The 13,348-nt window shown below is 43.3% G+C and overlaps 1 protein-coding gene across 1 annotated transcript; it reads left to right on the forward strand.

The window, feature by feature from the left end:
- Nucleotides 1-552: 552 nt before the first annotated feature.
- On the forward strand, nt 553-4,957 carry wfikkn2b (WAP, follistatin/kazal, immunoglobulin, kunitz and netrin domain containing 2b). The gene is made up of 2 exons (XM_042734901.1): nt 553-2,302; nt 2,846-4,957. The coding sequence occupies exons 1-2, from the start codon at nt 2,102-2,104 to the stop codon at nt 4,340-4,342; spliced, it is 1,698 nt and encodes a 565-aa protein (XP_042590835.1). The 5' UTR covers nt 553-2,101; the 3' UTR covers nt 4,343-4,957.
- Nucleotides 4,958-13,348: the final 8,391 nt, after the last annotated feature.

Below are 13,348 nucleotides of genomic sequence, written 5' to 3' on the forward strand. Positions count from 1 at the left end.
AGATCTTTCCTGAATGTCAGTCTACAGTCTGAGATATCTGGATATTTAAGTGAGGTAAAATGCAAGGGGGGAAGAAAAAAGAAAGAAAGAATGTGTAATTCATAAAGAGGTTGTCCTCATTTGACACTCGAGAGCCTGAAAGGTTTTTTTTTTTTTCTTTCTTTCTCTGGAACAATATGTGAGAACAAGGAATTAAACAGTTAAAGTTAACAACAAGGCACTGTTAAAGTTAATCTCTGGTCACAGGGGTAAAATAAGGTGAAGCGTCTCTTGAGCAGTGCAATGTTAAAAAACGCTCAGTAGCTGCTGTGTTATATATATGTTTTAGATATTTTAGAATTAAAATGGTTTGTAAAATTAACTTTTTTTGAGATTATAAACTGAAGAAACAAACAAATAGCCAAAGAATAAAATCAAAGTTAAAATGTTTTTAAATTATTGAATTAATTGAAAATCTATCAGTCTTATTTTGTATATATTTATTGTTTAAGGCGGGACTCTCTAGCTTAAGTGCACTGTGAATGAAACGTCCTTTGTTCTGCTCACATTTTTGGCAGGACTAATGAGGGTCTTGTAGCCCTTAGTTAATCAGCATTAGTGTTTTTGCATTCATAGGTTTTGAGTTTTACTCACAGGCTGTGGTTTTATGGAAAGCTCCATGTGTTCTACATAAGATAAACCCTAATTTTAATGCACATGAGATTTATTAATTTAATGCACATTATTTAATTTGCAATTTCACCAACATGTGCTTTACTCCACTAGTGTATGATTGCAGAAAAAGAAGTATCTCTTTATTGAACAAGTAGAAACATATTTTGTGGGAAATCATAAAAGTATTTATAAATGTATCTATACAAATGCAGCTAAAATGGTAAAAAAAAAAAAGGTTAATACTTGTTCAAGACAATCCCTACCCTTCAGCAAAGTTGCAACCATATTCTGTTTATTTTGATAAGTAAAATAGTGCAGTGTATATGTATTCTCTTATGCACGTCACTAAAATATATTCAGTTTAAGAATAAAAAATGGCAAAACTGAAAATCATTCAAATAACATTTGTCTCAGAATATATTCTGTAATTATAATGATTCTCATTTGCTACATATATCTATATAATATTTTTTTTTAAACCATTAAATATTAGATCAAATAATGGCAATCATCTGGACGCGCTCGCGTCTTCGGGCACAGCTTTAGTGTTTTAAACGAGAATCAAATGCTTCTTTAGTGCATCTTTAGTTGTGTTGTACCCTTATGTCTTTTATTTTTTAGTGTATGTTAAAATGCACCGACAGCATTATCGATGGATCTGTTTTTCCCCCTTTGTTATGTAGGCTGTTAGGGCTGTTTATTCGCATACTTAGACTACTCCTTATTGGAATTGGCGACTAAAGAAAGTATAACATAGTGGATTCGACTTTGCATTTGTTTGACAGGATTAGATTTTATGCCATATATCTGATCCGTAATGATAAATTCCATGCTAAAGGTAAAAGCTGTGACATCTTTTCTTACCTTGCATATTTTGTCCTGAAATGCCTTTCTACTGCTCAAGTATGATGGAGATTTTATCTGTGATTGGTTAAACGGGTGTATATTACTTAAACATTGATATTTGAAAACTGACGTTCTTGCTTTTGGGTTCTTATGTGGAATACGCTGAAGGATCGTGTGCGCGCCATTCCCACACGCGCGCACTTCGCGAGCGCGCATCACGTGGATAAAGGGTTAAAGCAGCAGCCTAGAGCGCTTTCAAAGAGAGGCAGGTGTCCCAGTACCAACCCAAATCTGGACCAGATGTTTTTAATCCTCTCTCTAGAACTACAGAGTAATTCATAACTGTCATAGCGCGTAAGGCGAGTTTTGTGGTCAGGAGAATAGCCTTTGTTGCTCAAGAAGTCAAAACTATACAATAGTATAAATACAGAGATCTGAACTCACTTTTCACTCACAGTATTCTGAAACACTGGGAGATTTTTTTTTTTTAATTCTTGTCTCCTGCTTCGTGGAAGCTCGAGGCGCTCAATTCTGGCTCAGCTGTTTCAATAAAATTAGGTTAGTAACTCCTCAAAATAAGTCCTCATTTCTGCCCTCCAACATGTGGTGGATGCTGTTTCCTCGCTGGATCTGGTTCGTCTCGGGACAGTTTTTGCTGCTATTTGTGGACAGGCAATGCGCGAAAGGCATGACTTTGCAAAGAGTTGCGTATTCACACGCAGGGATCTGTCCAAACGACATGAACCCAAACTTGTGGGTTGATGCAATGAGCACCTGCACGAGAGAATGTGAATCTGATCAGGTTTGCCTTTTCATTTCATTGAAACTATTTGTATATATTTATATGTCATGTATATGTGCAGTTATTTTTGTGTGTGTGTATATATATATATATATATATATATGTATATATATATATATATATATATATATAGTTATTTTTGTGTGTGTGTATATAATTTGCATGCATGCATGTCCATTTCATTTATTTATATATGTATATGTACAATATTTTATATGTATATATTACTTGCATGCAAGCATGTCCATTTCCTTTATACACACTCACACACAATATTTTATATGTATTACTTACATATACAGAGTGTGTTTGTGTATAAACTGTGCATGTCAATTTTATTTGTATAAACACATATATAAATTTTTTTATGTATGTATTACTTCATACAGCATGCATGTCCATATACCATATATATATATATAAATATATATTATAACAATTTATTGTTATGTATACTTCTTTTCATTTGTGTAATCATGATTATCAAGAGAATACAACTGAAATAACATGCAAAATGATGCATTCTGCCTTTGCTTTGTTCAGGAATGTGAAACGTTTGAAAAGTGCTGTGCCAATGTTTGCGGCAATCGCAGCTGTGTGGCGGCCCGCTACATCGACGCTACAGGCAAGAAAGGGCCCATGGGCATGCCAAAGGAGGCGTCCTGTGACAAGTTCATGTGCACTCAGCAGGGCTCCGAGTGCGAAATCTGGGATGGCCAGCCCGTGTGCAAATGCCGTGACCGCTGCGAGAGAGAGCCTCACTTCACCTGCGCCTCGGACGGGATGACCTACTATAACAAGTGCTACATGGACGCGGAAGCGTGCTCCAAAGGCATCTCCTTATCAGTGGTGATGTGCCGCTTCCACCTCACCTGGCCCAACACTAGTCCTCTCCCGGCAGGCACCACCGCATTGCCCACCACCACACTGCAGCGCACCACTCCTGTAGACGTGCACGCTCCCATCCTGGCGAACAGCCCATCGCAGCAGTCTGTGTTCGTCGGCGACACAGCCAGCTTCCTTTGTGAAGTCGCTGGCCGGCCAAAGCCAGAGATCACCTGGGAGAAGCAGATGGACGGCCAAGGAAAAGTAGTTTTGAAACCCAATCACGTGCATGGGAACGTTGTGGTCACCAACATCGGCCAGCTGGTGGTCTACAACGCTCAACTGCAAGATGCCGGCATCTATACATGCACGGCCACGAATGCAGGCGGATCCATCCAAGCGAATTTCCCACTATCCGTAGTGGAGCAAGAGCCAGTCACGAAGTCGAACTCCACTCGTTTCCCAGCGGAGGAATGCTTTAAGGTGCCTGATAGCGAAAACTGTGGGGAGGAAAAGCTGAGTTGGTTTTATGACCCCCAGAGGAACAACTGCTACACCTTCACCTACGGCAACTGCAGCAAAAACCGCAACCGTTTTGACGCTTACGAGACCTGCATGTCATCCTGTCGGGACGAACTCGCCTCTCCTTGTAACCTTCCTATCTACCAGGGACCTTGCAAGGCGTACGAACCTCGCTGGGCTTACAGCGGAACCCAGCGCCAATGCCAACCGTTCGTATACGGCGGCTGCAAAGGCAATGAGAACAACTTCAAAACCAAAGAGGCGTGTGAGGATTCCTGCCCGTTCCCGAGGAACCATCGCTGCCAGCCGTGCAAGCCGCGGCACAAGATGGTGACCAGCTTCTGCAAAAGCGATTTCGTGATTCTAGGACGTATGACGGAGCTGACAGAGGACCAGGACTCGGGCCATGCTCTGATCACCGTGGAGGAGATTCTGAAGGATGAGAAAATGGGGCTGAAGTTCTTTGGGAATGAGCCCTTGGAGGTGACGTTGCAGAACATGGACTGGGCCTGTCCGTGTCCAAACGTCACCGCCTCCGACGGTCAGATCATCATCATGGGGGACGTCGACAACGGCATGGCCGTCCTGCAGCCCGACAGCTTCATCGTACTTTCCAGCGTCCGACGCGTCCGTAAGCTCCGGGAGGTCATCAATAAAAACACCTGTGACATTTTGAAAGAGTTCATCCAGTAGGACTTTTTCCAGATGTCTGACGTCACATAAAGTAACGATTAAATCGTTGTTCTGGGGTTCTGAGAATCTGTCTTTTATGTACAGCTTTTGTACCCAGACTGTTTGCTTTGACAAGGTTAGATATGTTTCTACAGCTTGAATAGAAATGCTCACATCAACTTGGAAGGTTTTTATAAGAGCTGCCCTTACAAACCCATCTGCTCACCCAAAAATCCCACAAATGCTGTGTCATCTGATGATTTTGATAAATTAATGTTTTTTTCTCTCTGTGCTTAGTTGACAGAAGATTTGTTGTTGTTCTTAGTAATTAAATGACTGTTGTATTATAGAGTTAGATTTGCTTAATGCACTTAGATAAGTTGTATAATATTGAAAATAAGATCAATTTCAGCAGGAGAAATAATCCGTCTTTAAGGCTCACTTGTGTATAGAACTGAGTGTATATGATTTAGCACAGACTGCATTTATTTGAAGCTATTTATTTTGATTTTTTTTTAACCAAAAAGCTGACTGTCATTTCTTACAAGCACTTATGTATTTCTACAATTGTCTTTTTATTATCTTTCTAGTCGTCTGTCACGATTTGCATTGTGAAGTGACACCAAAATAAACATTTGAAACTCTAAGTCTAATTCTTCTACTTTTTCAAGTGCACAATACCAGTTCTCACAAACATTTTCTTAGCCAAATCTGCTTTCATAAAACAAGCAGTATTTAATCATTTGAGTTTATCTTCAATGCAATTTTGGCTTGGACTACTTTACCTTGTCCAAACATTAGATAAGGTTTTTTAGTAAGGTAAGACACTACAAATGAATTGCACAGAATTGCGCAAAATACACATTTAATTGATTGCATTAAGAATTGAAAACATTTTTTTGTGTGTCAGTTACAAGTTTTCCTGAAATATTTTTAAATATGCCAACTAAATAAATATGCACCAAGTTTCCTAAATTTCCAGAAAATGTATCTGAACATTGGATAAGGCCAGGTTCAATATTTTTATTTCATTTTGTTGACATATTAAAGGTTTTTACTGAGGAGATTTTGGATTACTCTTTTATCACTTTTTATCACTCCATAAATTAAAAAATACTGCCGATAGTCAGAAAAAGAAAAATATATTTTCACCATGTTTTCAGGAATTAAATGTTAACTACAGTATATATATATATATATATATATATATATATATATATATATATATATATATTATATATGTTTTTTTTTTTTGTTGTTTTTTTTTTATTATATTTTTACAGAATATACAATTTGGTGGATGCAAGTGCTGCTCAAGTGGAGAAAAAAAATATTTTCTGAAAACATGTATAAAGATTGCAATTGAATTCGACAGATGCAACTAGATGAAGTGCAATCAAACAAACACTAGGGAAAGCAAAACAGCCCAAAATTTCAAACTGACAAATGCTTAAAAAAACAATGCATGTGCCTGTAATGTTTTGCCTTAAAGCATCGCATTTGAGATGCTGTAGATGTTTGCCTCCAGCATGGACGGGGCCCCTCGGCTCATTCCAGCCCAGACGCAGGGCCATGCTGAGATACGGGGGGAGCTAGAAGATGAAGAACTGTTTGGATATCAGCTTTGACCATTTGGGACTTCCTCTAATGTCCTAACAGATGGTTTCCTTATAGTTTTTCAGGGTGGGCTTCAAAAGACGCCTGCCGCATGTGGTGGAAAGCAAACCCGTGACCTTAAAGGCAGGGAGTGGCAGAATAGAAAAATATCAAAAACATTTTTTTAGCTGCCAGACGCTCAGTAGACCGATCAAGGGGGCCGAAGGGAAAGAATCCGTCCAGTTAGATGTCATTCAGAATTACAGCTCATGAGTAAAACCTGAGTATTTGATGACAGTTTTTAATGTCCTTCTGTTAGAAGAGAGAGACTGGGACGTGTCCTGGGATGCCCTGAAGTTTTCTAGGTATAGTAATAACTTGCAATGAAGCAGGGAATACCTTCTCTCACCCAAAGTAAACATTTTGGCTTCCCTTAGTACTCTGAATGTTCCTGTTGTAAATATGGCAGTGTAGAAATGGTTCATTGTAGCTGCAAATCCTCCTGGCATCATAAAAGAAAATTTACGGCGCTATGGGTGCCGTTCCAATTCAGATTAATGGGAACCTCACGCATGTCTCTGATCTGCCAAGTGTGTGCTGAGTTATGTAAACCTTGTTCAATGAATTTCACCTGGTGGTTCCTGTTCCCTGGTTTCTGCTTCTTCAATCTGGCCCCACAAACTCGATGGACCCACAGCGTCGTGTCCCCGTTTAACATCGAATCATAAAGCAGATGTTTGCCAAGGTATTATATGCATATATATTACAATCTAAATGAATATTACACTCAGCAAACATCGCCTTGCTAGTTAAAAGTTGCCTAATTGTTTGATGATTATAGGGAACAGTACTGGTTTCAATGAAAGTCAAATTTGGAGCCGTAATTACTACTCAAATAACGTTGTTTACACACTGGGATATTATCCAAAAATGTTACCTCAAATAACACTGTGGAGTTTATTCAGAACAATGTGTAATTGTATGCATTTATTTACATGTTTGGCATTAGAATTTTTTGGCCAGAGAACAAAAAAGACACAACTGCCAGACTGTGTGAGGTTTGATATGCACAGCATGTGTTTGTGCTTTGATTTTTTAGATCAAAAAGGTGTTAGGGTTTATTTAGGTATAGTAATGATTTTAGTTTTTTGTTTGTTTGTTTGTTTTAATGCATGTCAGTGTATTTCAGTTTTTTTCACACAAAAATTTCTTGAGACTCAATAATAATAGTTGAAAAACCATACATTCAAAGCAACCAACATTTGTATTTATAAAGCCTCACATATAAAATTCTGGATTTTTTTTTTTAAATAAATGAAACCATTTATTAAACCATCAGACAAAATATTGAAAAAAAAAAAATATGCATACGTGCTTTGCATCATATTTGATGCATAAGACATCAAATATGGGAATAAACAGGAGGAAGTTTGTACCTTTCTTGCTAAAACAAATCTGAACTATTAATCAGAAAATAGAAGGCATACAGTAAATTGTGGATAACAGGTTTAACAGCAAATCTGTGATCATGTTGACTATTTAGACGCTTTAGAAATACATATGCACACAATATGCAGCTTTAAAGGGTTAAACTGTATGAAGTTCACTGGCTCAAATCAGAATATTGCCTGCTTTGACAAAATATTACCTGAAAAATGCTACATATACAGTACTAGATCAGTCAGTTTCATTCAACAAAACTGTCTTTGCTCTGCTTTTGCTGCCACTTATGACTGGAAACAACAGCAGGGAATTAACACTTAAGTGGCACAATTATTTATCTTTACCAACTTTAATTGATTTGAACATTTCTCATTTTCAATTAAAGCTGAAAATAGCAAAATAAATAATCTAAAACTTTGAAATAAAAATTTGTAGAACTATAAAGCTATTTAAAAATGAAAAAAAAAAAAAAACTAAATATTTAACTAAAATGAAAGTGAAGACAGAACATATAAAAATAAAAGTCTAAAATATTATATCAAGAGGTCGACCAATTAATCAGCAAGCAGACTGCTGGAACAATCGGTTATCGGCAAAATCCATGCTGATAGTTTTTCTGGGTTGATCCATTGCTGGAGGAGCTGCTGAGAAGGGTCTGCTGTCATTATACAGTGTGAGAGCAGCCTCTAGAGGTGGAAACACTAACAGCACATGCTGTTTGTTTTGACATGTGAGACTGAGCGCTGTGTGGAGCGGGATACTTCAGTTCCCTTTTCAGTCAGTGACCGACGAATTGGGATATCACTCCGATAGACCAATCTACTTCAAGTGTAAACTAAATGAGCCAATGCACATTGGCATACAATTATTGCATCCAGCTGCAGCTGATCACAGCGTGAGTATAAGAAGGCAGCAGGTGCAATGCATACCAGCTTTTCGCTTTGAAGATGAGCAACAACATCATTCTGCTGCATCCAGTGTCTTCAAGTGAGCTGCGAGTTCAACGCGCTCTTGGAAGCTTCTGGTTTTGGTGGTACAGCGCTTCAGCGGTGGTCGTTATGTGTTGAGTGGGTTGCGCACTTCAGGCTGCACTACCCCCATGTTGTGCTGCAAGCGGTCAATTCCCCTGTATGCCTCAGCAGGAGAAGGAGAGCTGTCTGAGGAAGATTCGGTTGCACTGCCGCCCTCCAGAATGGTGGCAATGCTTTAATCGGATCCAGAGATGGCAGCTATGCTTTTCCGGGCTGCCGAAAAGGTAGGGCTCGAGTGGAAACCTCCATCATGTCCCAAGCCTTCCAGGCTGGACGATTGGTTTCTCGAGGTGGCCCGTGTTGGTTCTCAGTGCCCGCACCAGTGCCTTTCTTACCAGAAGTGCATAAGGAGCTCACCAGGTCGTGGATGGCACCTTTTACTGCCAGAAACCAGCCTGCTGGGTCATCCTTCCTCACCACACTCGATGGTGGTGCAGCAAAAAGGTATTCGGTGATTCCCCCGGTGGAGTGGTCGGTAGCGATGCAACTGTGTCTTAAGTCTGCCTCCTCCTGGTGGGGAGACCTGTCGCTCCCTTCCCGGTTCTGTAGGCATATGTCTGGTCTAAACGGCAGTGCCTATAGGGCTTGCGGGGAAGCTGCTTCCACCTTACACGCTATGCCGTTACTGCAGGTGAACCAGGCCAAGGCAATGAAGGACCTGCACGAGGGTGGTCACGATCCAGAAGTTCTGAAAGAACTCCGAACTGCCACTGACCTAGCGCTCCAAACGGTGAAGGTCACCGCGAGTTCTCTGGGTTGTGCGATGTTCACGCTTGTGGTCCAGGAACACCATCTCTGGCTGTGTCTGGCTGACATGAGGGACACCAACAAGGTGCAGTTCCTCAATGCCCCTGTGTCCCAGACTGGCCTCTTTTCGTTGACGCAGTCGAGAGCATTGCCCAGCAGTTCTCGGCTGCCCCGGCGGGCAGCTGCTGCCTCCACCCATCTGCCAGCCACAGCGCCCCAGTCTGCTCGTCACCGAAGGTGGACCACTGCGTCCGCCCTCACTCCCATACAGCATCCGCAGCAGGCTCCATCCAAGCAGCATTGTGGAGCCGGGCATAGACAGGCCGCCCCTCCTGTCCAGTCCCCCGTAACACCTGGCGGCATGCGGAAGAGCAAGCGGCCCTGAGACAGGCTGAGATAGGGCGGAGAATCTTGTTTAGTTTTACCCTGCTGTCAGCCTCACCGTCGACGGTACCCAATTTCTTGACAAAAGAGCTGTTTTCAATATATCTGAGTCCCAATAGGGCACAGAGAGTTGCGGACGGCCCAACATCGGACCCCACTCATCCTCCTCCTTCGCCAGCCAACAGCAGTGGGTGGTTCGAGAGTGTCAACAAAGGCCCTTATCATGCACCCTCTGCCAACCTGTGGAACCAGGTATGCATTGCACAGTACACTCAGACCCCTCTCCCGTCCGATCACAAGCCCCCCGAGTTGGGTCCCTGCGTTCCACTTCGCTGCCCCACTGTGGGTATGGTGGTGGTTCCGTTGGTCCTGCTTGCGCGGTATCTGGGTGCCTGGCTAGCGCTACCCAGCCCGTCTCGCTGGCTTTTGCGGACCTTTAGCCTCGGCTATGCGATTCAGTTCAACCTGCGTCCCCCCAAGTTCAGTGGCATCCGCTTTACAACAGTGAAGGAGGCTGATGCTACTGTCTTGCATGCAGAGTTCGCAGTCCTACTGGCGAAGGACGTGATAGAGCTGGTCCCTCCAGCCAATATGAGGTCGGGGTTTTACAGCCCTTACTATATTGTACCCAAGAAAGGCGGTGGATTACGGTCAATCTTGGACCTGAGAGTTTTGAACCGTGCCCTTCATCGGTTACCGTTCAAGATGTTGATGCAGAAACGCATCTTCGGGTGCATCCATCCCCGAGATTGGTTTGCAGCGATCAACCTGAAGGACACGTACTTTCATGTGTCGATCCTTCTGCAGCACAGACCATTTCTGCGGTTTGGGTTCGAAGGATGGGCATATCAGTACAAGATCCTGCCCTTCAGGCTGTCCCTGTCTTCCCGTGTCTTCATGAAAGTGGCTCTTGTTCCCCTCAGAGAGCAGGGTGTTCACATCCTCAACTATCTAGATGATTGGCTTATACTAGCACAGTCACAGCACTCCCAGGAAAGTAGCGACTCCATCCCCGCATGGTCCAGCTGATTTGGAGACATTTCAGAGCCGCTCAGGTAGACCGGTTTGCCTCCCCAGAGACCTCTCACTGCCACAGGGAACACTTGGCACGGACGCACTGGCACACAGCTGGCCGCGGGATCTGTGCAAGTATGCATTTCCCCCAGTGAGCCTTCTCACACAGATGCTGTGCAAGGGTCAGGGAGGACGAGGAGCAGGTCTTGCTTGTGGCGCCGTATTGGCCCACTCGAACATGGTTCACTGAACTAGTGGTCCTCGTGACAGCCCCTCCCTGGCGGATTCCTCTGAGGCAGAATCTACTGACTCAGAGATGGGGCACTCTATGGCACCCGCGTCCAGACCTCTGGAAACTTAATGTCTGGTCCCTGGATGGAGGCGGAGGCTCTAGGTGACCTACCCCAAGAGGTAGTGGACACCATCACTTCGGCGAGAGCACCGTCTATGAGACACGCTTATGCCTAGAAGTGAAACCTGTTCATCGAGTGGTGTTCTTCTCGTCAAGAAGACCTCTGAAGATGCCCGATCAGGGTCATTCTTTCCTTTTTGCAGCCAGGGCTGGAGCGAAGGCTGTCTTCCTCCACCCTCAAAGTCCAGACTGCTGCGATTGCTGCGTACAATGACCCCGTAGAAGGGTAGACGGTGGGTAAGCATGACCTGGTCATCAGGTTCCTTAGAGGGGCCAGGAGGTTAAATTCAATTCAATTCAATTCAAGTTTATTTGTATAGCGCTTTTTACGATACAAATCATTACAAAGCAACTTTACAGAAAATTAAGTTTCTACAATATTTAGTAGTAGCTTATCAGTGGTGACTGTCAGTTCATGTGCATATAGCAGAAATGTTCTGAAAAATTAATAAAAAGACGTAAACAAACAGATGATTAACACTATTAACAGCAATTATGCAATCAAACTTATAGCAAAATGTGGTAGTTCTGTATGTTGTCTCTGGGTTAGCATCATCTGAGGTCCTCTGAGGGGCTGGCATCATCTCTTCTCAGGTGTTCTGGATCCAGACTGGAGCTTGTGTAAATCCTAGTTACCACGGGATGTAAATCCCGTGGCAAAGCAGAGAAACAAATAGAGACATAATTAGCGTAGCTGCTGTTCCAGCCAAGTACAATTAATTCGTTTAACCCAAGCTAAAGAATAATAATGCACATTTGATCAGATATATATTGATCAGAGAGAGTGTGTCTGAGCCCCGAACATTATCAGGAAGGCTATTCCAGAGTTTGGGAGCCAAATGCGAAAAAGCTCTACCTCCTTTAGTGGACTTTGCTATCCTAGGTACTATCAAAACTCCAGCGTTTTGTGACCTTAGGGAGCGTGATGGGTTGTAGCGTGGTAGAAGACTAGTTAGGTACGCAGGAGCTAAGCCATTAAGGGCCTTATAAGTAAGTAATAATATTTTGTAACTGATACGGAACTTAATAGGTAGCCAGTGCAGAGACTGTAGTATTGGGGTAATATGATCATATTTTCTTGACCTGGTAAGGACTCTAGCCGCTGCATTTTGGACTACCTGTAGCTTGTTTATTGAGGATGCAGGACAACCACCTAGCAGTGCATTACAATAGTCCAGTCTAGAGGTCATGAATGCATGAACTAGCTTTTAAATCCTTCCTGGCCCCCCTCCATACCCTCTTGGGACCTGTCTCTAGTGCTTAAATCACTACAGCAGGGCCCATTTGAGCCTTTGCAGTCAGTCGAGCTAAAGTTTCTTTCTTTGAAAACTCTGCTCCTGCTTGCACTGGCCTCCATCAAGAGGGTAGGGGACCTGCACGCATTTCGGTCGACGATTCATGCCTAGAGTTTGGGCCGCCTGACTCCCAGGTAATCCTATATTGCTCCAGCCCTAGCTTTGCTTTCTCCCGTCCGAGCCCTCAGATGCTACGTAGACCGGACACAAAGCTTTAGGACCTCAGACAACCTCTTTGTCTGTTATGGAGGCCAGCAGAAGGGGAATGCCGTCTCTAAGCAGAGGATGGCCCACTGGATAGTGGACACCATCACCCTGTCTTATCAGGCACAGGGTGTGCCCTGCCCGTACAGGTTGCGGGCTCACTCAACTAGAAGTGTTGCATCCTCCTGGGCAATGACCCGTGGTGCCTCGCTGACAGATTTTTGTAGAGCTGCGGGCTGGGCAACCCCCAACATGTTCACTAGATTCTATAGCCTTCGTGTGGAGTCGGTATCCTCCTGTGTTCTTACCTCAAACGGGTAGTGGCACTGAGAGGCCACGGCTAGCGTCGGCTTGCTAAAACCTCTCTAGAGAGTCCATATCATAGACCCTGTTGAGCTCCTCCATCCCCTTGGCAGCCAGATGTGGCGGAGTGTCCGGCACCAGGCCTTCACTCGCTGAGTCTTTAAAAACTAGTAGAAGGCTGGTGTCCATATGTGAGACCTAAGTGGATCCCATATGTGTAAAGTCCATGGTTTAGCCTTAGAGCCCGTGTTTCCCCGGCAGACTTCTGCCATTTCCAAGAGGGTTACAATCACCTCCAATTTTCCATATGCACCTAAACGGATGTTCATATGTGTATTTGCTCACAAGACCTCCTTCAGGAAGGATGGAGCTTCCGCAGCGTCCCTGTTCCAAATGGAACAGGTACATTTTCCCAGTGTTATCCAATCTCACTGAGTGGGTAGTGATTTAACAATGGTGAGTGGAACTTCTTGTTGTGAGCCCCGGCCTACACCATGGCGCTTTGGTAGGGAATCCCAATTCATCGGTCACCGACGTGACGTCGAGAGTGACCGACTGAAAGGGAACGTCTCGGTTACGTATGGTAACCCTCGTTCCC

Source organism: Cyprinus carpio, chromosome B12 (assembly GCF_018340385.1).
Source record: "Cyprinus carpio isolate SPL01 chromosome B12, ASM1834038v1, whole genome shotgun sequence".
NCBI lineage: Eukaryota > Metazoa > Chordata > Actinopteri > Cypriniformes > Cyprinidae > Cyprinus > Cyprinus carpio.

Excerpts from the sequence above, each read along its gene's own strand:
- wfikkn2b (XM_042734901.1), top strand. The coding sequence starts at position 2,102 with ATGTGGTGGATGCTGTTTCCTCGCTGGATCTGGTTCGTCTCGGGACAG. Across the intron at positions 2,303-2,845 it reads GAGAATGTGAATCTGATCAG|GAATGTGAAACGTTTGAAAA; the intron begins GTTTGCCTTTTC and ends TGCTTTGTTCAG.